Genomic DNA, 27,683 nt, shown 5'->3' on the forward strand with positions numbered 1-27,683 from the left:
TGAAGACATGTCCACAGTATGTTGCTGTAAGTGTGTGATCCAGTGGTTGAAGTGCATAAAGAAAAAAGTATGGGAACTGTGATCTTGTGTACAATGGCGACGTGGACAGTGGGTGTGGATGAGGGGTCGAAGACCTGGCTATAAAAACACAAACTGTTCTGTAACTTTTTTGTTGGCCTTTCACCTACAGTTAAATGCATATAAAATAAAATGAACATTAACTGAAAAATAAATGCAGCTTAAAGTAACTGTTGTCAGTTCATTTTTCCGGCAGAACAGGTCTGTTGTTTACCTCGAACACTTCATCATATCTCTGGGTGTAACCGGATGGTCACTGATTTGAATCCCAGTTGATGAACTGGGGAAATAGTGACGTATGTATATATAGTGCTAATAGGTCCAAGCCTTTGCCAGAAAGCACTTTGAATAAGTAAGCCATTAGTTTAAACAATGTATTACATACAATATAAGGTAAGTTACACATAGTGTAAATAGGCTGTCGCAGACTGTGTTTTGTTTAAATGTTTACAGTGCTTATAAAAGTTGATCTTTTTGTAAAACGCTGATTATACCCAGTGCATACCCTTTTTATTGGTTTCTATTAAAAGGGCAAGTTCCTGATTATATCAGTTAGAGCCTATGCTGGCTCCTAGGCAGTCTGTAGATTTGCAGATTAACCAGTTGCACATGTTTACATTTCTTTTAGGTAGCAGGCACCTTTGAGAAAAGGCTTGGTTCTTCTTTTGCTGCCTCTCCCTTCACTTCATGCTAGAGGAGACCATTCTTACCTTGTTGTTTTCAGTTAAAAAGTATGGGAACTGTTTTGATCAAATTAATAAGCCTGGGAACGCCATTCCACCGTTTCCCTGCCCACTTAGATCTGGGTGTGATCTGGCAAAGGGATTCAGTAGATTATTGCATCGACTGCACAGATTTTGTGTAACCTGCTGCAGGCTTTTTGGACAAAGTCCTGCATGGCCAACTCATACTTTAATCTGTCAGAACTTGATTCAAAGAGTTGTGTTAAATTGACAGATTCAATATAAGCACCTCGCGATACTGCAAGTTGTTGTTGTGTGTACAATGAGTTGTCATATTAACACCACCATACAAGCACCCATCTGTCTGTAGTGTGCATCCACAAACAGCATCTAGACTTAGAGTCGCTGTAGGACCCTTTTCCATGGACCGTGGGAGTGCTCTATTATTCAGTGACACCATGTTCTTTCTCCCATAGATTGAAGATGGCTGGTGGTTGGGCAAGAAAGGCGATAAAATTGGCGCATTCCCGTCCAATTTTGTGCAGGAATGCAAAGCTCCACCTGCAGGTGAGGCCAACTTGATGCTTATTGATTGACTTTGTAAAGTGCTCTGCTGCCATAGTGGATCTTGCTTAGTGCCGATTAAAACTGCATAAATAAATGCAAAATGGTATGGGTTCCTTTAGTATACGGTAAATAAACACATTATCATATTAGTATGGGGGAGAGAGAAGCGACCAGAGCAGTTTACAATGGAATTTTGGTGGTGAATCTATACTGTGTAAATTAATAAAGCAGTCACAAGTATATAATGACTTTGTACCACCTCATTCAGGGCTCTTCCATAGCCCTCTCATTGATTATAGGCTAGAGGCAGATATATACTAGTCCTGGGCAGAGTTTGCGGAGTTCTACTCTGCGGAACGCTGCAAAGTGTCAGAAAAATTATGCAGCGCTCCGCGGAGTTCCACCAGAAGCATAGTCTGGTAAGTTTCTCTGCTCGCACTGATTTTTAGTGCCGGGATTTTGAACCACGCAGTATAATCAGTGCGAACAGCACTACATGCATCCGCGGCTGGCAGTGGGAGTAAATGCAGGGCGGTGACGTGGGGAGGGGGAGGAGCAGGGTGGGGGTTAGTAATGTATGGATTGCGGAGTATTACAGGTAAGTAAACATTTAAATAAATAAAACGAATTTTGTTGCGCGCACTGCATCGCATTTTGGGATGCAGTGTACTTAACGAAATTCGTTTTATTTATTTAAATGTTTACTTACCTGTAAAACTCCGTAATCCATACATTACTACCCCCCACCCTGCCCCGCCCCACGTCACCGCACTGCATTTACTCCCACTGCCGGCCGCGGCTGACTGCGTGTCACGCCAGAGGGCGCTGCTTCTTTCTTCTGCTCGAGTAGACATTCTACTCGAGCGGCAGCTTCCTCAATGTGACCCACCTTCATCGCCCACGCTGAGAAATCTCGTCGGGAGGAGGTCTATTGCACAATGTTTTTCTTGTGAGCGCTCGCCAAATTAATGTTGGCGAACTGCACGAGAAAAAACTCTGCTTGGCATCACTTTGCAGAGTTTTTTGGAACTCTGGACGGAGTAGGCAAAACTCTGCCAGCGGAGCGGAATTCTTCGGCCACCCCTAGAATTAACAAGCCCCCTTTTCAACTCAGTGGGCGAGATAGCCGACAAATGGTGCTCCCCGTGTCTCTTCTTCTTACAAGGACATGATCTGCAGACCTTCTTATAACATCTGTTGTCCCTTCTTATGCAGTCAAGGTACTGGAGGTGGTCAAGAACAACAAACAGCGCCAGAAGATGGACGAGATTACCTTTCTCCCCAATGGCCAGGACAAGGTAAGTCGTATTTGTAGCAGAGTATGTGCACGCTTAATGGTGAGATGGGCTAGATTCTGTGCTTCCCACTGCTATTACTGACCTAGGTATACCTGATGTGCCAGGAAAAAAATAGAAAGAAGGTGTGCCTCCTGTTTTTCCATCACAACAGCCATTGATGGATCAGTGTTCAAAACCTTAATATATGTTTACTTCATTTTCCTGAAGGTTCCCCAATTTCTTTAAAATATACATTTGATGTCAAGACCTCCTTCATTGACTGTACATTTTAATGTTAGCGATTGAGTACACAAACGGATGTTGTTTGTGAAGCATTTATGAGCCACTGTCGATGATAATGTATTGCCTTCAATATGGAAACTTCTAATAAACAGATTTAAACATAAAATATACATCTTATGTACAAGATGAATATGTGGGAAATGGCAGCTAATGTCAGGCTGTGGCCAGATAGCAAAGGGATGATGAAAGTGGCCTAGTGGGGTTCTGCACTGTTGAATCTTTCATGGAGCTACTTGCTTTGAAATTTCCAAGTTGAATCCCGGTCTCAGTTAAAAATGTTAGTCTGCGAATCATGAATGATGGGTAGAATTGTTATAAGATGTAGACAGGTTTGACAGGTTTGTTCGTCATGTATGATGGAAGTTTGCATGGATTTGGTGTGTTGTGAAAAAAGTAAAATAAGTTGTGCAAACTTCTGGAATCTTTAAAAAAAATGAATTTAGAGACTGTCTGGACAGAATTGTTCTGAAGTCCATAACAAAAAAAACATAGGGAAGAAGGATCTTCCAAGAATAAAATTGGGCACTTTCTTATAAACAGATACACTGTATTTCCTCTGAAATATGTGTAGAAATGGTTGGTAAAATGCAATTGTGAAAACTGATTATACTGATGGAATTCTCATAATTGCACTGAGAAAGATTAATCTATAATTAAAGCCTTGGTAGCACCAATCTTAAGTAAAAACGTCTACGGGCAGTGTTTTTTTTTCCATGAATTAATACTTTAACAGACAATACTCTCAAAATAATTATTTACTAAATGGAAGGGCATTATTTAATGTAAAGTGGGCCAAGGTCCAGGTTGGGTCAAATGTTCTTGTATTTTGTTATAATTATTGTTTATTGTCACCCATTTCTACAGTCAACAGCTCAAGAGACCACAAGTGCCAAGAATAACAGTAAAGGTAAGTTGGGAGCAACACCGGTGATAATTGGGCATAGCAAAATTCAAGGAATCTCAGAATTTGATAGAAGATCTAAAAGAAAGATGGAGGTATGGTATAGTTATTAGAAATTAGCTATATAATATCTAATAAATGGAAATGGCATAGTGAATTTGAAGAAATTGGTTGTGGGCATGAAAGAGTTGAATAAATGGTAATTTAGCAGAGAAGAGCTGAATAAAGTGGAAGTTGAATGGATGGATACGAGACATAGAAGAGTTGAATGAATTCGACAAGACCAAAGAAATGTAAAGGTAAACAGGGAGTTTTATGAATATGAAAGGGAGACAAAAGAGCACACTGAAAGGGAACTAGGAATTAGTAAATGAATGGATTGGAACCATAAAAGAGTTGAATGAAGGGTAAGGACGCACAGCATAGACAGTGAATGGTAACGGGGTACAGGAGAATTGAATAGATGGGTAACAACACCAATGCCTACTTAATTTTGTTCGATAAGACTGAATGATGGCAGTATTGGAGAGTTATTTTTATGAAAGGATGCATAGAAGAATTAGTAAGTTGGAAAATGGCAGAGAGTTATGGGTGAAGTGGATATGAGAGTCCAGTAAATGGTGAGTGAATGTAGAAAAGATAAATGAATGGGAAGGGACATGAAGAATGTGAAAGAGTGGGACAGGGCATAGATATGTTTAACAAATGGAACAAGAGCAAGGAACATTGTAAGCCTGAAGAAGAATGAAAGATCTAGTAAACAAGGAAGCGACACAGAAGAGTTTTCTGAATGGAAAAAGCAAATCGGAGTGTTATGTGATTGAAAAGGGGACATAGACCAATTGATCGAATCGGAAGTGAACGTTAAAGACACACATGATTACAAAAGGGGGTAGAAGAGTTTTCGTAATAGAGAGGATCCATAGGAGATTTAAATGAGTGGTAATATGAAATGGAATGGTTCAATCAATGGGAAATGCAGAGGAAAGGATGAAGAAATGGAGAGGGAGCACGCAAGTGTTGGATGATTTGGAGAATGACAGATTTTTTCAAAAGACTGGGAAAGCATATCAAATTTCAGTGGATGGGAAGGTTGGCATAGAACAGTTAATTGAAAAAGAAGGGGATACAGAATCAAAAGGACGATGGTATTGAAGACTTAAATGATGGCTAAAAGGAAATAAGAGTGTTGAATGAAAGGGAAGGGGCATTGAAGAGACAGATGAGGGGAAAAAGGTCATGGAAGTGTTGAATGCAATCCCTGCAACTGGAAAGCACTCACACATATGCCTCAGGATTGCACATTGCATCAGTATTGTAGCTGAGGTGTTGAGATAGTTGTATATCTTTTCTTCTTCAAGGAGAAGGCGAGATAGTTGAAGGATGATCAATACTCTCATCTTCCCTGTACTTGTTCCTTGTAAAGTATGTTCTGTAGGACTAATTCCCATGCATGTCCTCTTGTTTCCCCTTGTGTGTGCTCCAGGCGCTAGGAAGGAGTACTGCAAAGTGATGTTCGACTACCTCGCCTCCAACAATGATGAGCTGTCGCTCAAAACTGGAGACATTATTCTGGTCCTCAGGAAGGTAAGAAGCTGACAAGTTAATTCTGTGGCAGAAGAGTAGGATTACGTGGCACACTATATGTTTCTCAAAAAGAAAAACCATTAGCCTGTTTGTGTGTATTCAATATGATTCAGGACTCTTAAGTGCCAGATGTTACAGGGTCATTACTACTTCACATCTCTCATGGAAGTTGACTTTATGTTGCTGATAGCAGAAAATGTATGTGAACCTGCACATTCTACTCTACTATTTCTATGAGTGATCAAAAATAGAAGTAGCAGTGGTAACAGTTTGTTCTTAAGCGGCAAGAGACATATCCTAGTCCATGATCGAAATCCATTTGGGTGTACTGCCGACCCTGTCGAGCTCGAGAACACCCTGCATTGATTGATGGATTAGCTACTCATTTCAGACTCTACACCTGCTTTATTGCCATCTTTCGTGACTGATTAAACTGCAAAGAGGAATTATGGCCATTCATCTGCCCATTTCTGGCACTTGATTGTAGATTATCATTCGGTTTCCACTCAGGATCATCTGCATAGGACGATGCCACTTTGAACTCCAGTTCTAAGTGTAGACTAATCACATCCACTTAGGGATCCACAGAAAAGATTTGCCAGATTTCCAATCAAAATCCATCTGTCTGCATCTTTGACAATCAAGGATGGATGTCCTACAACAGCCCTACCCTCGACTGTGGCAAAACTGACCGCTCTTACTTGCAAGTTCAGCAGCCTGCAACTTTGTCTTTTTGCCTCGCCTAATAATATGGACGTCTTGTCCTTTAAGATATGCCTGTATTTTAAAATGGTTGCTTCGCTTGAGGGTGTTATTCAAGAAACAGATCTGCGTAATAACTGCTATAAATGTGATCTAAATGTTTTCCAAAAATCTCTCGACATACCTTGCTCCAAAACTGAAAGTTTATGAGATTAGAGACATCTGATACAGGTTGGACTGCATAAGCGGGCTCAACAAAGGTATTCCCTAAACCTTCCAATGCAAAAAACTGTCAGGTCTATCAACAATCTGGTGCCATATAATTACACCAAGCTTGTCTTTAAAATCTGCACTGGCTCCCAAACGGAGAGCAAAATGAAATTCAAGATAAAAAACTCTATATGGTTGTTCACCAATTGTATACTGTTTGAACTCCTTGTCAACCAACAGAGGGGCTAGATATTGTGTACAATATGACCATAAAGCTGGTTTTTGAAAGAACAAACATATACCATTTTCTTTCAGATGTTATCACTACCTACAATGATTTCCCACTGACCAGTTACAGATAGTTATGGGATAATGGGACATTAGACAATTCTGACATTAAAACACTGAGCCAATCTAGCATACACTGTGAGAAACAAATACCAGTTCCAGGATACCAATCGGATCAACATATCAATAGATGTAGAAAAAACAAATAAACATATATCCAGCCATAAACCAGTCAGTTGGGAGTCCGTCAGCTCTGACTTCCAGTTATTGCTTTAAGTTTCTCTTCCTGTGTAATATCTTCGAAATGTCAGGATCCAGCCCCTGGTATCATGGGAAGTGTCATCTGCTTTGCGCTCCATGTTCCAGCGTTATGTGTAGGGGGATAGACGTAATTTGTGGGCTCTCGTTTAGGGAAGTCATTTCTGCTGTGGATTGAATTTTGATATAAGAGAAACCCTGAATTTTCTTTGTTTCCCTGAACCCTTTTTTGGTGCTCATGCAAACCATGCTCCAATTACACGTAGACACTCCATGGGGGAATGTTGTGTTATTAAAGTTATAGTGCAGTCCCTTTGCCAAAGGCCTTCAAGAGCCAAGGACCCGTACTTGCCCATTTCTCTGTATGGATAGATTTCACCAGCAATGACTGGAACGCCACAGACCTGCCCTCATGGCCGGATCCAGTGGCACTAACTGCTCCCAACACAAACAAGAGGGTAGAATGTTCTTCACTTATGAAAAAGAAAAATGAAAAAAACTGCCCTTTTTTTGGGAGACAGCCATGACAATGCGGGCTTTACACCGCGCTGCCATTACGATGCTGCCATCACAACGCAAGTCGTTACAACGACTTGCGCTGGGGTTGCTCTTGGTAAAGGAATAGTTTTATTTTCTATTCCAACACCTTCCCTACTGTTGGAATAGAAAATTAAACTATTCCACAATCCAGCGCCTACAGCGCAAGTCGTTGTAATGGATGCATCCTAATGGCAGCGCGGGGTAAAGCCTGCGTTGTCATGACATACATCTTGTGATTCATCACTTTATACATTTGATTTGTTTCAAACAACTTTCCCAGAAATGCCCCTTTGTTACACCCAGTTCCCGAATCTCCTCCCTATTTCTTGCACACCCTTAATCTGTCCTTCCAGCTGTCGATGCATGTAACACCTGTCAAATAAGTGAACATATATGGAAGAGATATTTGCTCTGTTATTATTTTTATGAGAAGGGGAAACTGATGTGAGGTGTCTGCAAGCCTTGGAACAGACATAATGGGATTCTTTTACCAGAGTCTTCGGTTACCATTGCTAGGAGATCATCAGAGGTCTCAAGTAATCTCATGTCATGTGTTAGTAGGTCTTCCAGACCTGAATTTCCTTCTGCTTCATTTGGTACTTGTAGGTTTGCTTCGCCTAATATGAGTGTGTGTAAATGAGGAACAGAATAAAAATGGGGCCCATTGGCGCTGCTCGTACCCTACATGGGATCTAGGAACTGTTTCCTATAACCTGGCAGAGAACTTGCTGTGACTGTTTGTAAAGTTTCAGGCTCTTACACAATGCTTCTAGTCCTTTAGATGGCGGGCCCACTGGAACTGGCCAGTCGACTTCTGTACAAGTCCACAGATTGGTGCCATGTTGCCGACAGAAATCTGCCCACAACTTTGAAGTTTTTCACTCCGTGAACCTAGGTCGCATGTGACAGTTTCAAGCGCTAAGGCACCAGGGTTGAAGTGCCTTTTCACGATGCTAGATCAAGATTGAGCCGTTCAATATGCACACGTTGTAACAAGCTCTTGGGAGAAGATAAGCTGTCCATCAATAAATAATCTATCCATAGTCCGCATACTGTTTCTACTGTCATGGGAGTGGGCTTTGCGAATTTGATGCTTGCACTAGGAGATACAATTATCTGTGCTTTATCCAGGACGGAGTGAAAATTTATATTTTCTTCACAGGAATTGGAAGACGACGGCTGGTGGGAAGGAGAGTTAAATGGCAAAACAGGTCTTTTCCCTGACAACTTTGTGATGCTTCTGTCCCCTGTGGCTAATGTGGTAAGCTCCACTCATAGGAAAGTGTGTGCAGTGACAGTGACTCAACTGCTCCAAAATGGGGCCACCTTTTGCTGGGTCGAAATGTCCCTCCCCTTCCTATCACTACCCAACAGATCATGCATGATGAGTTTAAGGAAAGGGGTCTGGTCTAGTGAATAAAATCACTAAGATTTTAACCAGGAGTACTAATCTTTACATGTGAGTCAATTGTGTGATCCTGAAAAAATCCCTTAATGTCCCTGTGCCTCAGTTTTCTTTTCCGCCACCATTGTAAGTCCTTAGGAGCAGGCCATGCCCCTGTCTTATGCTCTGTCTCAAAAAGTGGATCCTTGATACCAATAGTTTGGAATTTGCTTACTAGGTTAACAACTGTTAACACTTTAATATAATGTTCTCCCAAAATGGGCCTACTGTTCTCAAATGAGAACAACAGTCCAGTGTGTCTAGTGGCAGCTACCGAGATCCATATGTAACCCGCCCACGGTACGCTTGAATTCTAGTTTCACCGGATCTACTTTTCACCAGTCAAATGTTAAGTTGAGGACCATAACCGTACAATTATTTAAGCAGCAAGACTCCATTCATTACACCTTACTCCATAAATCTTTGATCAGAATTTGTATTTAACATAATATGTATGCCTGGCCGCTACCTATGACAGCAGTCCATGTATATGGAAATTAGAAGAATGCATTGCTTGCTGATCCTGTAGTCATGAGGAAATAGCCTCTTACATGTCCGGGATAAAGAGATTTACAGTGGGGCAGATGCCTCTGAAACAGCTGTAGGACTTGGACAAGATCTGATTGATATCTGGCACTTTCAAGCGACTGACCGGGTGGAATCTTGACTGTCTTTTAGGCGCACCACACAGTCAGTTACAGTTTCTATTTCCAGTCAAGACACCCAACCTTTAAGCGTCCACTACATAGAACCCATGATAGAAACATAATGCCCCACCCCTGTCTCTCTGGCATGAATCTTTCGGTTAAATAACAACAACACACACTCCTGCATGGCCTCGCACAAACAGCAAGTTTCTATAGTTGTGACAGATGCTGCATGTCAAGATGAGGTCTTCTTTATTAGAATATTGTCTGTTTTTTCTGTCTTTGCAGCAATCTGATAAGCCCCCCGTTCGAAAAGCAACTGTGAAAGTGGCAGGTAAGGGACAGTTCAAATACCACACTACATGAACTTCTATGTAATGAAAATCTAATGGTTGTTTGGAAATTGACCAAAACTTGATGGACATCTTAAGGCCTTTAGAAATGGCCAAGTGATTTAGTGCAACCATACGGCTCCCAGGGCCTATTCACTTGTTCAAATGACTGTTTTTTCTCTTAATAGTACAATCCACCTTGAAGTTATATTTCGTTATTTAATTTGGTTTCATGGTAGTGAATTTAAAAAGAGAAGCCAGTCTCTCTTGAATTTCGCCTTGGCATCCAATTCATAGATTTAGACCAAATACCATTTGCCACCTTGGTGGTTAAAGAGCTTTGCCAGTTACTCCATAGTTTAGATCATGGCTCGGGTAAAAATAAGTGGGGCAATAATTTGCAAACGCAACAGTCGTGTCACAGACAAGTGTCATACGAAGCGATGTCACAACTTTTTCATACACCTACCTTTTAGAGGAATGAGTTATTCTTTAGGAAGACAGTCTAATATAATAAGCCTTCACCTTTGGGACATTCTGCCTGGCGACCTCGTTGGGAGAGTGTTTATACAGCCCTAGGCACTGGTTTTTCCCTGATGTCTAGTCCTTATGAGGTCTCAAAATGGACACCATGCACACTTCTAGTAAAGCTTAGTGGGCTAAGCGCTCACTGCTGAGATCTGTGTGTGATCTTCAGGTGATTTGTTCAGGCCTCAGCATGGTCAAGACATACTTTGGGACTGAGATTAAACATCATCCGGTAAGTTCACTTTGAATGTATATGTGATTGCACATGCTAAAATCTGTGGTGGTGGGACACAAGGTTACACTGACTGTGGGCTCGCAATCATTCCCTCCTCCCTTGCCCTGTGGCAAACAGGGATGCTTTGTGTACGGTCTCCGTCCGTGCCATGGTTTATGCATTGCAGAAAGAGCCAGATCAACATGGTCTTTCAAGAAAGTTGTTCTGTGAGTAAGTCTTTCCCAGTACTGGTTGACGGAAACTCCAGGTCATGCTACACAACACTCTGTAGATCAACAATTGAAAGAGCCGTCTGATGAAAAGCAGTATATTCTAGTGTATAACAAACCTATTCATATTTATTCAGTGTGATTATTGCTTGTCTGCTTCTACGTTTTCAAATGTATGGCTACGTTGACCTTAGTTTATGTCTGTGGCTGGGAGAGGCCCTGCCTTATCTGAAAAGTTGGGTTACTTATTAAGTGAGGAAGAAGATAGAGGCCACAACCCCTCCACATACCTGAGTCAGGTGTGTGTTGTTAGATCACTTTGAGGTTCACAGGCTGGCTAGGGCTGGGAAACGGATGTTAGTGAGATAAGGCTAAAGTACCTCTTTTAAATAGTGCATTGTTCTTCAATCTGGTGTTCATGGGTATTTAAATAATGACTTTCAGTTTGTGCATTGTTGCTCACTCTGGTGTTTGAGTGGCTCTAAATTTATTGTTTGACTTTTCAAGGAAACGATAAATTAATTCTCCTTTATCTGGTTTGGATTTATCGTTAGTATCTGGACCTGTAAGTTTGTGAGGGTTCTTCCGGAAAAGCCTGGCATTGGTTAGGCAAAGTTTGGTGGCTTAGTGGACTAATGAGTCCACTGTAGAAGCCTGTGTTCGACCTCATGGTCACAGGTTTAAATCCTGGCGGATCCACTCAGCCTTTCATCCTTCTGAGGTCGATAAAATGAGTACCATTAAGTTGGGTTATAATAAACATCTGTTATTTAGTGCCAAGATACCCTTGAGTGAACGTGCACTTTACAAATGCACGTAATGTTATGTCTCGATTTAGGAGGATGCTATAAGTTACTGTCCAAAATATTATATTTACACACGCTTTATTTATAACGAGTTTACCTCCGACTCCAAAGCCATACAATGTCATCTACAGAGGAAAAAGTACTTATTCATAAGAACACTACGTAGGAACTATTGCAACAGGACCAAAACAACCTCAAGTTTGACAATCCCGTTGCACAATTTCCTCAGCTCTGAAAGCCAGCTGTTCAACACAGTCTCCCTCATTCCTTGGAACAGATTAACCCCTTCAAGCCCTAGTAACTATCATCCATCTTTCATTTAGGAAGCTAGTTAAACTCTCTTCTTTTCGTGAGCCTTCAGTCCCATGGACTAGCTGTAAAGCAGAACCTTAGTAGCACAGGTCTTCAACTTCTAAAACAACAAACCAGGTTTAGTGAGCTACTACCTCTTCTTTATCCAGTGCCCTGCACTCCTCACTTTGTGCTGACCAAAGGTTATTAGTGATAGTTGTGAGTACCATCAATCAAACACGCACCTTCCCAGACCATCTATCGTATTCCTTTATTACTGTATTCCATTCAACCTCCAACTCCACTTGAGAGCATCACCAACTCCACTTGAATTGCCAGCAGCCTTCACGCTCACCGACCGCGTGCTACTGTGCAGTATGACAGTACTACCTACATGGCGCACCGCACAGTATACACATTTCTTTAAACAAGTCAATTATGTGAATCAACCTGTCACTGCCTGTACAGGGCTCATTGTTGTCGTTAGTGAATCTTCACAATGGACCATGTGTGTACCCAGAAGATGAGTTTTATGTGTGTGAATTAATGGAAAAACTAAAACTGAGAACCCATATTGGAGGAAACCAAATCATGGAAAAATAATTTTAAGGAAAGACCATTTTAAGGAAATACTAATACATGGAAAATTAAAGGAAACATTTTAAAGAAAAGATAATTTTAAGTAAAGTTCCAAAATTGCTTTAAACTTGGATGGAGTTTAGGATGAATGAGGGTTTTTAGGGTTCAGGAATGGCTAATGTTTAGGGGAGGTCAGGGTTTTTTAGGTGTCCAGAATGGGTGAAGATCAGGGTATCAGGAAGGGGTGGAGTTTAGGGGTGGTGAGAGGATTTTAGGGTTCATTTTAGGGTTCACGGATGAGTGGAGTTTAGAGTAGTGAGGTGTCTTTATCGCTTTGGGATAGGTGGAGTTTAGGGGTGTTGGGTCTTTTTAGGGTTCATGGATGGGTAGAGTTTAGGACTGGCGAGGGTTTTTATGGTTCAGTTACACATAGAGGTTAGGGATCGTCAAGAGTTTTTAGGGTAGGATTGGGTGGAGTTCATGGTGGTGAGGGGTTTCAAGGTTTCAGGGATCTGTGGAGTTTGGTTGCAGAAAGGGGTTTTTAGGGTTCAAGGATGGGTAGAGTTTAGGGGTAGTGAGGGGTTTTAGGAGTTATGGATGGGTGGTGTTTAAGGGCGGTGAGGGCTTTTTTTTAGGAGTTAGGAATTAGTGGAGCTTGGCTGTTGGAAGGGCTTTTAAGCAGTCTGAGATGGTTGGGGATTAGACCTAAAAAGGAGGCTTTAGGGTTCAGGAATGGGTGGAGTTTAGAAGTAGTGAGGGGTTCAGGGATGGGTGGAGTGCAGTAACAGAAAGGGCTTTTAGTGTTCCGGAATGAGTGCAACCATGGTATTTACACCTTAAAAAATAGGCATGCAAAAGCCAGTTTCAAGTTAAAAGACACTCTATGAATTGGTTTCTCCGAAATGGCGAATGCCATTTATTTGGGAAATGCCCATTAAACAGTTTAGATGACATGGTTTCTCAAGTAGTGGTATTCTATGAAATACATTTTTATGAAATCACATTCAAATGATGAGTTAGCTACTGTCTGTTTTGTTCACTTCTCACTTATTTCTAGTGAACATAAGTCTTGAGGGGTCACGGCATAAGTAACTAACCTACCTTGGTATACCTGCCGAGCATGTGTAAGGATGGCTTGTCTTGGCATCATTCTGTTTCTGATTATTCCTCCATTCTACTCCAGGCAAAAGCGGGCTTTGCAGTGCACCATCCAGCACTTGCTTCCAGTCAGCCCGAGTCCCGTTTTTTTCTTACCACTTCTGGTTTGGTCCTTTTCACACCTTGCTGGTGCAAGCTGGTGGGCCGCAGGTGGGATTACAGCAGGTCTGTGACAAATGGCATTTAGAGGATGAGGACACTCGCCCTGTCAGGAGGAGGCGCTAAGCTTCCGCGATCCAGTTGTGGATCAAACAGGCAGACAGACACAATGCATTGGGGTGCTTTGGCACATTAAACTGTGGTTGTAGGGCAGAAGGCGAAATCTGGAACATAGAGAAGGCCTTAAAGGACGACTAGAAGAAGGGAGTTCTGTTTCTAGTGTGGAGACTTGTGAAGAGTTCCATACCCTAAAGGCTTGCCCACTTCCACCTTCCCAAACCCACTACCCCAAAGTAAAACTAAGCACTTCAGAGTATAGCGCAGTTTAATTGAGCCCACTAGTGCCACTGTCTGTGACATCCACTAGGGTTGCTCCAGGACCAATAATAATCCTTCTAAGAGTTGTGCAGTTAGCTACTTTGTCTTGAAGTCCTGCCAGACATGGCAGAGAATTGAGGATGAGTGCAGATAGAGGCGATGGCAGTAAAAAGGAGCCACAGAGCTCTAACCTCCTTGAAACTTTTTGGACTCCCTTTTTGGACTCCGCCCCATTACACTCTTGGGCCCCAATGCCACTTCTCCTGCTACATTATTAATAGTGGATTTGTGAGCATGCATGTGTTTATGCTTTTACTTGTATGTGTGCACACACAAGCACGCAGTGGTAGCCAGTGTAATCTGGGGGGCAGGGATTCAGAAGAGTTTCTTGCCATTAACCCCTTGGGCGCGGCCACGATTCTGCGCCTGTGCGGCACTTCTGAAGAGTGGGCGGGTTCATGACTGCCCCAGCCGTCATCAGCACACGCCCACCGTGTTGCATGACGGACGGGGGCCGTCATCAGCATGGAAGGGGTTAAACTATTTTAGCCACTACCTCAGTGCAATGGTAGAGTGTACAGCAGAGATGCTCACTGTAGGCATAGGGGCGCCGGAACTGTGCCTGTCATGCATTCAGGATAGCAACATAAGCAACTTTAATACATACTGAGTCCTTCCCCCTTCTGCAGGGTAGCTTTGGTTAGGTTATCTTCAACAAGGAGCTACAGGGGTATTAGCAGTCAGGTCAAGCCCCCCCTCATTAAATCAACACAACTATGTGACCTGACACTATTTTAGAACAGTTTTATCTGGATTTCAATACCTATTGTGGCACCCTCTCTTTAGAGTGCTGCTAGGGCAATTAATCCAGATAGAACTGTTCTAAAATAGTGTCAGGTCACATAGTTGTGTTACCTTCGGTCAGGTGCCTGTGTCATAAGTGTGACTCATTCAGCTCCTCCTCGGGCAGCAGATGTGGGTGACAGAAAAGATGTGCAGGCGGAGAACCTCGTCCCGAACAAAGAGGACAACAGACTCAATTCAAATCTTTATTTCGGCATTACGCCATAAAAGAACAATTTAAACATTGCATTTCAATAAAAAATTACATTTCAATAAAAATAGAGACAATCACTAAAAAAAAATTAAAATGCATTCTATATAACTGTGCAACACATGTTGGAAAATACATGGAGCATGACAATAAAAATCATATGAGACGGGAGGACACCTCAATAGTTCTATAAGCAAATTCAATTATATAGTGCAATTAGTGCTAATATAAACAAAATCAATTCCATAGATTAAGACCAAAATAATAGAAATTAGATTCACAGCTGAAGGCCCATTTTTTTCCTACGGTAGCAAATAGAAAGTAGAAATCTGCTAACACTAAATATAATCTGTTGTGAAGTGTTAGTAGTCAAAATTCTCAGAGCCTGATCGCAGGACCTCAAGCCTAATAGAAGGCATATCGGTTTAATCCATCTTTTCCTTTCATGGGCATAGATAGGACAAAAAAAGAGAATGTGCTGCACATTCTCAATTTGGTTGTTTTCACAAAGTGAGCAAACTTTGTCCAATACCTCAGCCGATGGGTCACGGTTCCTTGCCCAACGTGCCAAAGTTGATTTTAATAAAAGATTTCCATATCTAAACTTTAGAAATAGTGTCTTGGCAAGTGGGGGCTCTATTTCGTCCATAAAGGACTCGTAAAAGGATTCGTCCTTAAAACTTAAAAATTTTGATACTAATGAACCACTAGTACTGATATTTACAGTCATATTTGCTACATAGGACCAAAAAGCTTTTTTCAGGACTAATTTGGGATTAGGTGGTAACCGCTCGGGATACTCCCAAAAGTGTTTCAGGCCTATAAGGTTAAGCCAAGTCCTAACATGTGTGAACCAGGGGATTTTTTTGTTACTATCCAACCCCAAGATCTCTATCAGCCCTTCTCTGTATGCTTGAAGCTCAGAGACGTGCCACAATCTTACCCAGAGCATAAGCGGTCTAATAAGAACATGACGGTCAGTTCTTTTAAGATCAAGGTCCAATTGCAGAGGTACTAATGGGGTTCCTCTCGGAACCCTAACCAAGCTTCGCATAAAGTTGTTGTCGTGGATACTAAAAGTCTCCTTAGAGCCTGGCCCCCACAATTCAGCACCATATAGCACTGATGATTGAACCTTAAATTTAAAAAGTTCCATAACGGGACGCACCGCTTTACTGGTGCTTAAGCTTTGCTCTCTGAGTATTGGTTTAACATTCTGAGCAAATAACAATTTGCTTTTTTCCAATTGTGCTTTCCAGGTGAAGTTGCAATCAAGCGTGACCCCTAAATAAGAAAAGTGAGGCACAGATTCCAACTTTATCCCTTTTAAAGTTAGGCAACCCTTATCTGGTTTGATTGGATTAAGGGCCATGTATTTCGTTTTTTTTACGTTAATCTCTAGCCCCTTTTGACAACAATAATCGTTAAAAGTATTCAATAAAATCTGCAAGCCGTTTTTTGTTTGGGATATCAGAATAGTATCATCAGCAAACAATAGAGATGCTACCCTTTCGCCATTCAATTTAGGTGCGTCATTTTTACATTTGTCTAAGTAAGAGGGAATATCATTCACGAAAATAGAAAATAGAGTGGGGGCCAGAACGCATCCCTGGCGAACTCCACGTTCGATTGGAATTTTCCGTGACAACAGACTCGTTTGCTGCAGGCAGGGTCTCTGCAAAGTGCGTCACCTTCTATCTCTTCACCTCGCATGTCTTGTGCTTTGGTTTCCTGCCGAGCGGAAGGCAGGTCACGTGACCGTGGGCTGTGTGGCATCTCTTAGAGACTGCTGCTTAATGTCGCCCTGGGCCCTCCGATCAGTCTGCTTGCAGGCAGGTAGAACTTACCCGACTTGCATTATTTACAGTGAGACATCGTTGCTGGCCAGAGGACTCTTCCCCCCACGCTTCCATTTTGTTTCGACCTCTGCGTGGCGTGACCTGTACAACATGCGCAGTTACGCTCACTGGAGTGGGCCGCCATCAAGAGGTACCTTTCATTCCCGCCTCCCCTTACCCTCACTTGTTTCTTACTCCGTCTAAGGCGTGTGCACTGGGCTTTTGAAAAATAATGAACAGGAACGACCTAGACTGCAAGAAGAAATTGGTAGATTTATCGACTCGACATTCCTTCTGAAATGCAGGGATGTAGTCGATTTAGAAACACAAAACACGTAACTGAGCCATAACGGCCTGTTACGAGGTAGCAGCCTCTCTGAAAATCTCCTAATTTTGTTAATTGCTATCTCAACCTTTGCTGTCGTTAAAGGAATGTTTGTTTAACCCTCATGGCCCTCCAAACTGATTGGCTCATCTGTTGTTGGATTGCCATACTTATTATATTTTTATGAAAGCATTGTAGTTCCCTTATAATACTTAAGTGATAGAGCTTTTATTTGCATTGATATGTTCCCTTACTTCAATAGAAAACCGTCCTAAAAATATTTTTAAAAAATTAACAAGTCCTTCACGACCTTTCCTGTCTACTCTCCTTGCACAAATTCACACTCTACACAAGGACGCTGAAGAACAATTCTAATTCTAAAAAAAAGCCTAAAAATAATCTTCACTCCACCCTCATTCCTAAAATAAAGTAAAAAATACAGTGTCGTGTGATGAAGGAAAAACTTGCTCGAGAAGGACCTGTGTTTTGCACCTACCTCCCTCTCCTCTAAATGGCAGGAATTGCACCTCAGTGCAATTAACAATTAGTTAACAAACAAGAATGTCTGTGGATATTCTTTAATGTATACATAAAGAGGGTTTTGGCTTCGTAAAGAGGGTTTTGGCTTCGCCCAAATGACCCTTTCTCTCTCACCTTATGCTATTACCAGTTTGGTGTATCAGTCCACCTCCTATGGAATGGTTTTATTGCAAAGCTTGAGTGACAAGTTTACATCTCAGATGTACTCATTTACCTCCTTGAGAGTCACATTTAGTGGTTTTATGCCCTTAAAAATCCAACGTCAATAAAGCAGCCCTAAAGCTTAAAAATATCTCTGGGGCAATAGTGTGCCTCCTATACTAAAACCATTTCCCCTGTGCTCTGTCTTTGAGTCCAAGGCATTCGGAGCGGCCCTTTGAGGCAGAGTTGTGGGGATTTACCAACATTGAGGTACTAAATTCCTGCAAAACCTTGTATTTCTCCCACTGAGTACCCCTTTGTACCCACTTCTTATTGATCTGGGAGTATGAAGGCTTGCAGGCAAAGCCAGGCTGCGTCCTCTTCTCTACAGGAGGCATTTATGGACTACTCCAGAACGTGACCACTATTCCACTGCCCTTCTGGATGTAATGAAAGCTGATCAATTCTCTTTAAGGTCCCTTGGCTTTTGAATATTAAGGAGTCACTTAACTCTCTTGGGCTGTCTGAACTATGGGAGTCTCCCGCTGTCACCTGTTCCCAGTCTAAGGTCTCACTGAAGCAGTGTTATTGGCCAATCACAATGCCCAATGACTCTAGGAAGGCTGTTTCCCTCAATTTGTCCAGTGAATCTCTTGACTTTAAACTTCTTTGTGGGTATGAGTTATTTTGGGACATGGTGACCGTTATCCTGGATAGAAAGCTTTATTTCCAGTCCAGAGAGGGCACTTCACCGCTTAACCGCTGAGATGACTTTTGATTTATTCAAATAGCTCGCACCATTGGGTAAGCCACCATTTGTGCATTCTGGTATAATTTAGCTTTTCATTCCACCTAGTTCTGACTTGGGTGTTCATATTTATTTCCTACAGCCTCTTGAACAAAGTTTCCCTGTTTTCTATGCCATATCTCAAAGGACTACTTTTGGATCCCTTGCCCCTTTTCTGGTGACAAGCAGCGCTTGATAAATCCGCTCCATAAGTTTCTCCAACGTGATTGTACTGACTTTCAATCTCCTGGCCACACAGGGGGTGGTTGTTTTCCCTGAGCACTGCTAGCGGCGGCTTATTTCGCCCTTCCCCAGGTGCCTTGGATTACCTTCAGGTGCCTTTATACACGTATCCTAGATTTGTTCGTACTGTTTTAATTAATTTGTTATTGGGGGGGGGGGGTAACTCATTCTTTGTTCCCTGATTAGGCAGCAGTCATCTTGCTTGTGTTCTCTTATCCTGAAAATGACCTGAAGTCATGAATGTCGAAACACCGTCGACTTGTAGCAGCCTAATTGGGATCGCTAATTATGGCATGATTCTTTCACTACTTGTATCATAAAATAAATGTTCATGCATAATATGTGTACCAAATAGCTCCCAACGAAAACGCACATTTTCACTTTTTAGGTTTTTTACTTGTGCCATTTTATTATACTTATTCATGTGCTCTCTTTGCACCTAGTACGCCATTTAAATTGTGGTTCATGCTGCTTCTCATTCTTTGAAAAGTATACAGTCCATGTTCTTTTGTTTATACAAATACTTGAACCTTAAAAAGTGAGACTACGTGTTTTGTGTAATTAATTTGCAGTTTAAATTCTTTCTCATTGACTCTCATTGAGTCATTGTTGTATGATATTAGAGCTATCGGTATGGCAGCAGCGCAGTGGCACCAAGCCCCAGGTGCGGTGGGCCCTTTTTAAGTCGAGCCTGGGCAGCGCATGTGCTGCTCTGTGAGGCATGCTGAATCGAGGTAGGGACTTTTAAGCTCCGCCCACTCTCCACCCACATTTTTCATTAGCTTGTATCATTGTCCACTGTAAACTGTGGCTGTTCATTGGTAAAAAGGCTTAGTAGTCCCTCCTTAGTACTGCCTTGTCTCATTTTGTAACCTCCCATGGCGACACCCCCTGTTTTGTGTGTGTAGTTGCTTGGTATGCTTTAATTACAGCCTCCGAGCACAGTTTTCTCAAATAACTTTGTCCTGTCTGCTGTTGCAGGCAGAACACGCCCTCTCCTAACGTTATTTTTATTTTTATAGCATGCATTTGCAATGAAATAGATCTCGAATTTGCGAGAGTTTAAGCTATTTGGCATTGTAAATGACAATGCCTTTTATTTATCTTTTTTATAAAACAACACATTTATTTATTTATTTTAAAGGTTTTATATAGCGCTGGCTAGACCCGGAGGTATCAGAGCGCTTTACATGAGCATCAGATCATAGTTACAGGTTACATCAAAATTAAAGGCATTGTTGTTTACAATGCCAATAGCTCAAACTCTCATGAAGCGAGAATTATTGCATTGCAAATGCTTGTTCCATCCTTGTGTTAGGGTACAAGGCATCCTTGCTACGCCCCTCTCATCAGACTAATGAGCACATTTATTTTGTAACGTTTTGCAGAAGATCTTTTACAGGCCGCCCATAAGCCAGGAAAAAAAACTCACAGTACACAGGGGTATTTGTTATGTATTTCCTGAAAATGGACCCTCACTTTTGATGTTATCTCGAGGAGTCATATATGCAACAAGAGATGGTGGTCCAACCACTATGTTTCTTCTTTCCTTAAAGTTTGTCTCCCCATTTAAGACAGAAAATGCCTTCCACAGCTATGGGCATCTTTGAATTTGCCTCCAAAGTTTAAATGCTGGCTTAAGTGATAGATAGGTCCAGAGTGAGACACAACTACTCCCAGGCAAAACTTTGAGAATAAAGTCCTATCTGATAGAGACTACTAGCCGCAGATTCCTTAACGTAGAGTTATCCCCAGGCGTGAGACTGGATCCGGAAAATTTTCTGCCACAGCATTTCTGCGCGCCTGGGGACGGCACCACGTGACTCCGCCCTGACATCGTCCATGTACGTGACGTCAGCGAGGTCACATAAGTCCCACCCCAGCGTGCTGACATCAGTTTCCTTCTTTTCCGCGTGCAGTGGGGATCCGGATTGAGCTCCCTTGACCTGTTTTCAGGCCTTCTTCTGAAGACTTTGCATTGGGAACAGTGTGCAAATGCCTCCGGGCTTCAAGACGTGTGCTTCTTGTACACGTCAGATGTCGGTGACGGACCCTCATCCTATTTGTAGGTGGTGTTTGGGCGAGCATCATGATTCTACGGACTGCAACGCTGTCAGCATCTCAAGCTGAAGTCCCGGTGGGAGTGCCGGATGAAGTTGCTTTCGGCTCGCTTCTCCAGATCGGTCTCATCACCGCGTCCGTCAACTACCTCGGAAGGGTCCAGAAACCGCCGATTCCGACTGCTGCATCGTCCTTCACCGAGGCCCCAGGGGCGTCGCTCGCTGGTAAGTCCTACAGCTTGTCACCGAGACCTTGTCCTCGTTCTGCAGAGGGCGCAGACTCCTCTCGGGACATGAGCCTTCGGCCGTCGCCACCACATCTGCCTTTTCCTGGCATTGGGGCGACTAGGGCCCAAATGGAGGCCTACGCTACGGGTAAACAACCTTTACAACGCTGTCAAAACGCCACAGTGCCATCACAACGCAAGTAGTTACCACGACTTGCACTGGAGGGCGCTCTAGACTAAGGAATAGTAGATTTACTATTCCAACACCTTCCCTACTGTACGTAGGCTGGAGTTGGAATAGTAAATCATACTATTCCTACTACCAGCACCCTACAGCGCAAGTCGTGGTAAAAAGCTGCGTTGTGATGTACCGCGATCATTTTGATCGCGTGGTAACATCATACATCCACGCTACGGCTTGCAGGCTTCTTTGGGCCCCCCTCCTCTTCCTGAGATGTCCACGGATCGCTCGCCACGCGCAGGGCCTTCCGCGGACTCGCCGGCAGCTCCGACCCCAGAGCCGACGAGTTCGGCTTCAGGTTTTGGAGGTGTGGTGTTGTCGAGGTGAAGCCCTACGGGGTTACCCTCTTTGACCCATCCCTGGACTCCAAAGGCCGAAGGTAGCCCTGGCCAACACACAAAGTGTGTTGAGCACGTGCAAAGCAGCACTACTGGAAGCGAAGATGTTACGCCCCAGGAGTCCAACCACTGGGCCTCCCGTGACAGAGGGAGCAACAGGCAACGCACTGAAGGCAAGGAAGGAAAATCAGACTGTAGAGCAGGGCACTGGGCCAAGGGTGGGGAAAAAGGCAGACTGGATCGTGCAGGACGATGGCGGTGGGGGAGCGGCTGAGGCACCGTATCTCCCATAGCAGGACACCCCCAGACTCTCAGGAAAGAGTTGTGGAGCGAAGCTTCAAATGGAAGGAGCAGCTCCCTTCCACCAGAGCCTTGGTGGAGAACCTCCAACAAATGGTCCGGAGGGAGTGGATTGACTGTGGCGCCCATTTGCAAAATACCAGCGGCCGTGGAAATGGCCCGGACAAAGGCTACACTCGCCTCCGTAGGGCGTTGCGGGGGAGAGAACAACTCTTCCATGGGTGAAAACTGCAAACTAAGCCACCTGTCCCTGAGCCCAGCTGGGGGAACAAACAGCCAGCCCCTGTAGGATGGAAGACCCATGGACGAGTGAGGATCCTGAGGGGTTGCCGAAGAAGCCTGTGGGGCAACCAACCGCGAGGTGCGGAAGAGAGGGTCCGGGGGCTGTGACCACGGAGACGGCATAGAGCCCGCCCTGGAAGACGCCATGGAAAAGGCAACGACGTGGCGTCCAGTCTCTGGTGAAGAGGAGACAAGGAGATGACTACCTCCGGAGAAGAAGGGAGATCCGGAGAAGAGTCGAGGATCCGACGCCGGGATGGTGCCGTGGAGTTCGTCATGGACACCTGTGAGTCCTCGATCGGCGCCGAAGTGGCCCCCAGGGGTGCCGAGGCGACCTTCACCACCACGTGCTTGTCAGGAGAAAGAGGCGGGTCGGATCTGGAGCTGCCAATGAACGTCGACCTCCGACAAGGCAGATGCCTGCGCAGAGGACCGAGAGGGACTCGGGGAGTCCTCCGTCCGTGGTGACGCCAGGGCGGGGGAGGAAAGCCGATGGCACAAGAAAGGCATTGGCGTAGCCTCCGGTAAGACAGCCACCTGCCCAGAGGACTGAAGGGGTCTCAGGGACAAACTGCGAGTCCCGGCGACCTCCTGCAACACCACAGGGAACCCCGCTGGGTTTTGGGGCGAGGCAGGGATGCTGTCTCGCTCCTCCCATAAAGGTGTCTGTGCTGATCTGCGGCACCATGTGCTGGATGGTTGGGAGTTAACTGCATTTATTCTCCGTTCGGCCGTGGATGTTTCTGATTCACTCGGCCGTGCTATGGCGAGTTATGTGGCTCTCCGCCGCCATGCTTGGTTGCGGGATGGCGTCTTTCCGGAGAATATTAGGGAGCATCTTGTTGAATTGCCTTTTGATGGAATTCTTTTATTTAACACCCACGCGTACTCCGCCATTCAACGACTCCTTGCGGGGCTCCGTCCTCCTCCCCCTCCATTAGCTTCGGCTTGTCGGTCCTCAAGTGCCTTATGGGAGGCGTTTATCCCCCCTTTCTCTTTGGGCCTAGTGTTTCGGTTGGCCCATCTGTGTGACTTGGAATGCATTCAGGGTCCTTAAGTTGGCTCCCCTATGCTGGTACCCTGTAGCTTGTGTGTGTTTTTTGGCTGTTAGTGAAGCCGTATAGGTCCTCAGGTTGGACCATCTGTCTAATATTTTGGCTGATTGGTAAGCAGCCTGTGCAGCTACCCACAGGTCCTTTATGTTCTTCACCTCTGCTGCAGAGTTTTTCCCTAAGAGGGGTTCCTATGTTTTGTTTTGGGACGTGTCATACTCTAGGTGGGGTACTTGTAGCTATTGTATACCTCTGTCCTAAGCTGGACGGGTGTGGACACCTTCTTGGTTTCCTCGCCTTTCCTGACCTCACTGTATACCGCTTGGGGTGGTCTTTTTTCATCCGTCTTAGCGCAGCTTGCACTGCTCCAGGCTCTGTCCTGCTCAGTATCCGATGGTGTTCCTATCCTTCATCTACAGGGCTTGCCCGTCGTGGCTTTTGTCCCTCTTCAACCTCTGGATCGCCAGACCGACTTTCGTCATGCCGTCTACGGCGTTGTGTCGTGGTGTTTCCACCTAGTTATCCTGTGTGTTCCAGGGGGGTTAGGATACTCCTGGTGCTCTCCTGTGTTCTGGTTGAGGGCTCTAGGTCTGTCCTACATATTTCTCCTCTTTATCTTCTGGCCGGTCTCACTTCTTTTCGTGGGTCATGTTGTGCCGCTGTGACGGTCCTTCTCTGGGGCTTGTTCTGGGGTTCCCTTGCCTTTGCCTTCGTCTTGCGCTTGGTTTGCTCTGGGCACACTACTTCATAATATTTACCAGCTGCCGACTGCCCACGCCTGGTCATTATGGTCCACCTCCGTGGGCCTCGGCATGTACCTGTGTGCTCCTGCCCCTTGCTCTGCTGGGGCTTTGCGCAACTGTGTCTTCCTTCTCATGTCTGTGCTTCTCGGCTGGGGGGCTGTTCCTGCCTTGTCCGCTGTCTCTGGCTGATGCCAGTTCGGCTGTCCCCTTCACTGTGTGTGTCTTCTCCTGTGGCGGGCTCTGCCTCCGTTTCCACCTCTTCTTCTTGGATTTTGCAGGTGGTTCTTTTCTTCCTTTGGTCCTCTCTTGGTGCCGTCTGTCCCTCCGGGGTTTCTGGCATACGCCCCTTTCCCCCTGGGTAGGCTTGTGGTACCCTGGCCTTCCCTTCTCCTTGTTCTTGCTTACTTTTGCTTGGTGGGGACTGGGCCATCCTCCCTGTTCCCATGACACATTCCCTATTGGGGCCCTGTGTTCTTCCAAGCTGGTGAGGTTCTCTCGCAGACCCTCCTCCCCTCTGGGTATGGCTAGGGTATCTATTCCACATTAAGCAATCTGCGGCTAGTAGTCTCTATCAGATGTATAAGTTTCTCACCTTGGGTAACGATGTATCTGGTAGAGATGATTCTAGCCGCAGATTCCTTCACGGCCAGCCCTTCCTCCTGGTTCTGCGAGGACCTTCAGCTTGGTCTTCTGCACTCGCCTCCCTCCGGGTGGCTTGTCCTCTGCAAGTGCCCTCTTTCACTCCCTCCCTGGCAGGGTACTTGGTTCTGTTTATTTGTTCCTCTCTTTCCCTTCTAAGTAATTGGACGGTAGGTTCATGTGTACTTCTGCATCCCTCCACCTTGGTTATTTCATATTCTTATCTGTTTTTCATTGCTTGTTTTTTTTTGGCTCCTCTGCGATCCTCTGGGTTGGGGGTCTCTTGGCTGTGCCTCAGCCCCTTAGCTCCTTGCTGGGGATACGACACTCCTTTATGGTGTTGTCTTGGAGTAACTTGTCGTAGCACATCTGTTCCGGGCTTGTGGCTCCTTCATTGTTATAGATTGTGGTTACAGACTTTCTGTCATCTGCCATGACATTTCTCATATGTTTTTCTGCTCTTTTCACTTCTATGACCTTCAGTGACACAGTGCCTGGCACTGTCCCTAATGGTGCTGTTCCTCACCATTCGCTTCTTCCCATATTCTCACAGTTTTGTTTGTGATGGCTCTGCTTTGTGGCGCGGAAAAGTTCTCTGAATAAAACTGATGTCAGCACGCTGGGGTGGGACTTATGTGACCTCCCTGACGTCATGTACGCGGACGACGTCAGGGCGGAGTCACGTGGTGCTGTCCCCCGGCACGCGGAGATGCTGTGGCAGAACATTTTCCAGATCCAGTCTCACGCCTGGGAATAATTCTATGTTAAGGAATCTGTTGCTAGAATCGTCTCTACCAGATACATCATTACCAAAGGTAAGTAACTTGTACGATTGGCAAGTTCCCACTACACACAAAGATCGCTTGACCATCTCGCGGCCATCACAGTAGCTCTCACTGAACCCTAATTTGTGCCAAAATCTAGGTGGCCCTAATATTCTTTACAACAATATTGTATATTTTCAGTTTGTGGATTTAAGCTTGCCCTTTAGCCACCCCTTAAATATAATCAGTGCCACAGGAATTATGTGCAATGAATGACCAAGCAAAGAAAAAGACTTGCATGTGGCATAATGCAGCACATTCTGTGACAGTATTATTTCACTCTTTTGACATATTAAAATACATTAGTACTGTCTGGCCCAAAGTTCCCCTTCATTGGTACCAGGCAACAGCTAAATACAGCAATCAACAACAAAAAGTAGCCAGTTAAGCTTTGGAATGAACCAGCCACTGGGCAGCACCACGTGGAGTATTGGGCATGTGCATTAAATATATAATAAATACATGGGATTCTGTAATCCCTGTATAAATGGCAGTGTCTAATTTCTTTATAATCAGCGACATGTGATGCACCCAGACTCCGAATATAAAGGCAAGACATCAGAACTCGACTATCATAAGTTATTACAGTTGAGTTCTGACGTCACAATAAAATGTTTTATTTGCATTCCTTAGGCAGAGAAGAGCTAGAATCTGCATCTTTCTAAATTTTTCGAGTTACTACAGCTTAAAAAAAATGAATGGACTTGTATTGAATTTATATTTTTATTCTTCTGGTTTGAAAACATGCTTGCTCTTTCATATGGAAGAGCTACACGCCAAGGTTTTAAGTGGTTTGTGGGAAAGGTGATGGTGTGACCATGTATTATATGGGATAAAGTACCCCTTGGCATACATGATAAGGATATTTCAAGTCAACTCGGAGTTCCATAACCTTATAAAGGAACTTGGCCTTCGGCCTCATTCCTCTATATGGTTATGGAACTCCTTGGTGATTTGCAATATCCTTATAATGTACAGCAGGGGGTACTTTATCCCTTACATAATAAGGTGGAAAGTGCTGCAACCAGTATTGCATAGTGTCAGTGTTCCTGAATATGATTCATCAGCCGTTAATCCATTGTTATACTATTTCTATAGTGAAACCTGACTCGGCTGTGCCAGAGAAGAAGCCAGCTGAAGTGAGCAAGCCGCAGAATCATATGCTCAAAGACCAGAAAGGTAAGACATGGACTGAATATGAGATGTGGAAGAGCATTTTTTTGTTGTTGAAAGATTCTGAAATGTGCAGGAAGGACTAGGGGCTGTCACAAGTATGGAAGGCCCAGAGCACTTGAAATTCTGGGTGATAACCAAAAATACAGCTTCTGGTACTGATTGAGGTTGCCCACTGCCTCCAGGATACATTTCTTACCATTGTTGTACTTAGGCTAATTATGGTGCACCGTGGTCATTCAAACTCGTATAAAAGGGAGAGTAGCTTTCCTGACATTTTTATCTGCCCTTTCAGATGTCCCTGACCTGAATTCTAATTGATTAGAAATCCAAATTCTAAATACTAAACACTGCATAGTGGTGGTATCCATGCAGTCACAAGTGCCCAGCACAGGAGTACCACATTAGCAAGTTTCAGCCCAGATTAGCCAAAGCAGAAGCTGCTTGAACTTGAAAGTAGCTGATCACCCCGAATACTGGAAAACTGTCACACAAGCCCTCATCCGCAGCAACTACGACAACACACTCTACGCGGGGATTAATAAAAACATCACCCTAAAACTCCAGAACGCTGCTGCCGGAATAGTCCTCAACTTACTGCACCACAGCCCCATCCGCCAACACCTATGGACCCTACACTGGCTCTCTGTCGAGAAGAGAATCACTTTCAAGCTTCTCACCCACGCACACAAGGTCCTCCACAACACCGGACCCGCCAACCTGAACCACCGCCTCGCGTTCCACGCTCCCCAGCATTCTCTCCACTCGGCCAGCTC

The 27,683-nt window shown here is 44.2% G+C and overlaps 1 protein-coding gene across 3 annotated transcripts in view; it reads left to right on the forward strand.

Moving 5' to 3' along the window:
- Positions 1-27,683, forward strand: part of SH3D21 (SH3 domain containing 21) — a 286,954-nt gene that overhangs the window by 181,721 nt on the left and 77,550 nt on the right. For all 3 annotated transcript variants that reach the window (XM_078681198.1, XM_078681197.1, XM_078681199.1), the window contains exons 5-11: positions 1,238-1,328; positions 2,544-2,626; positions 3,773-3,815; positions 5,296-5,396; positions 8,557-8,655; positions 9,774-9,819; positions 26,833-26,913. In XM_078681198.1, coding sequence (XP_078537324.1) covers positions 1,238-1,328; positions 2,544-2,626; positions 3,773-3,815; positions 5,296-5,396; positions 8,557-8,655; positions 9,774-9,819; positions 26,833-26,913 — 544 coding nt within the window. The remainder of the gene's footprint in view (positions 1-1,237; positions 1,329-2,543; positions 2,627-3,772; positions 3,816-5,295; positions 5,397-8,556; positions 8,656-9,773; positions 9,820-26,832; positions 26,914-27,683) is intronic.

The sequence above is a fragment of the Lissotriton helveticus genome, chromosome 3_1 (assembly GCF_964261635.1).
Source record: "Lissotriton helveticus chromosome 3_1, aLisHel1.1, whole genome shotgun sequence".
Classification (NCBI taxonomy): Eukaryota; Metazoa; Chordata; class Amphibia; order Caudata; family Salamandridae; genus Lissotriton; species Lissotriton helveticus.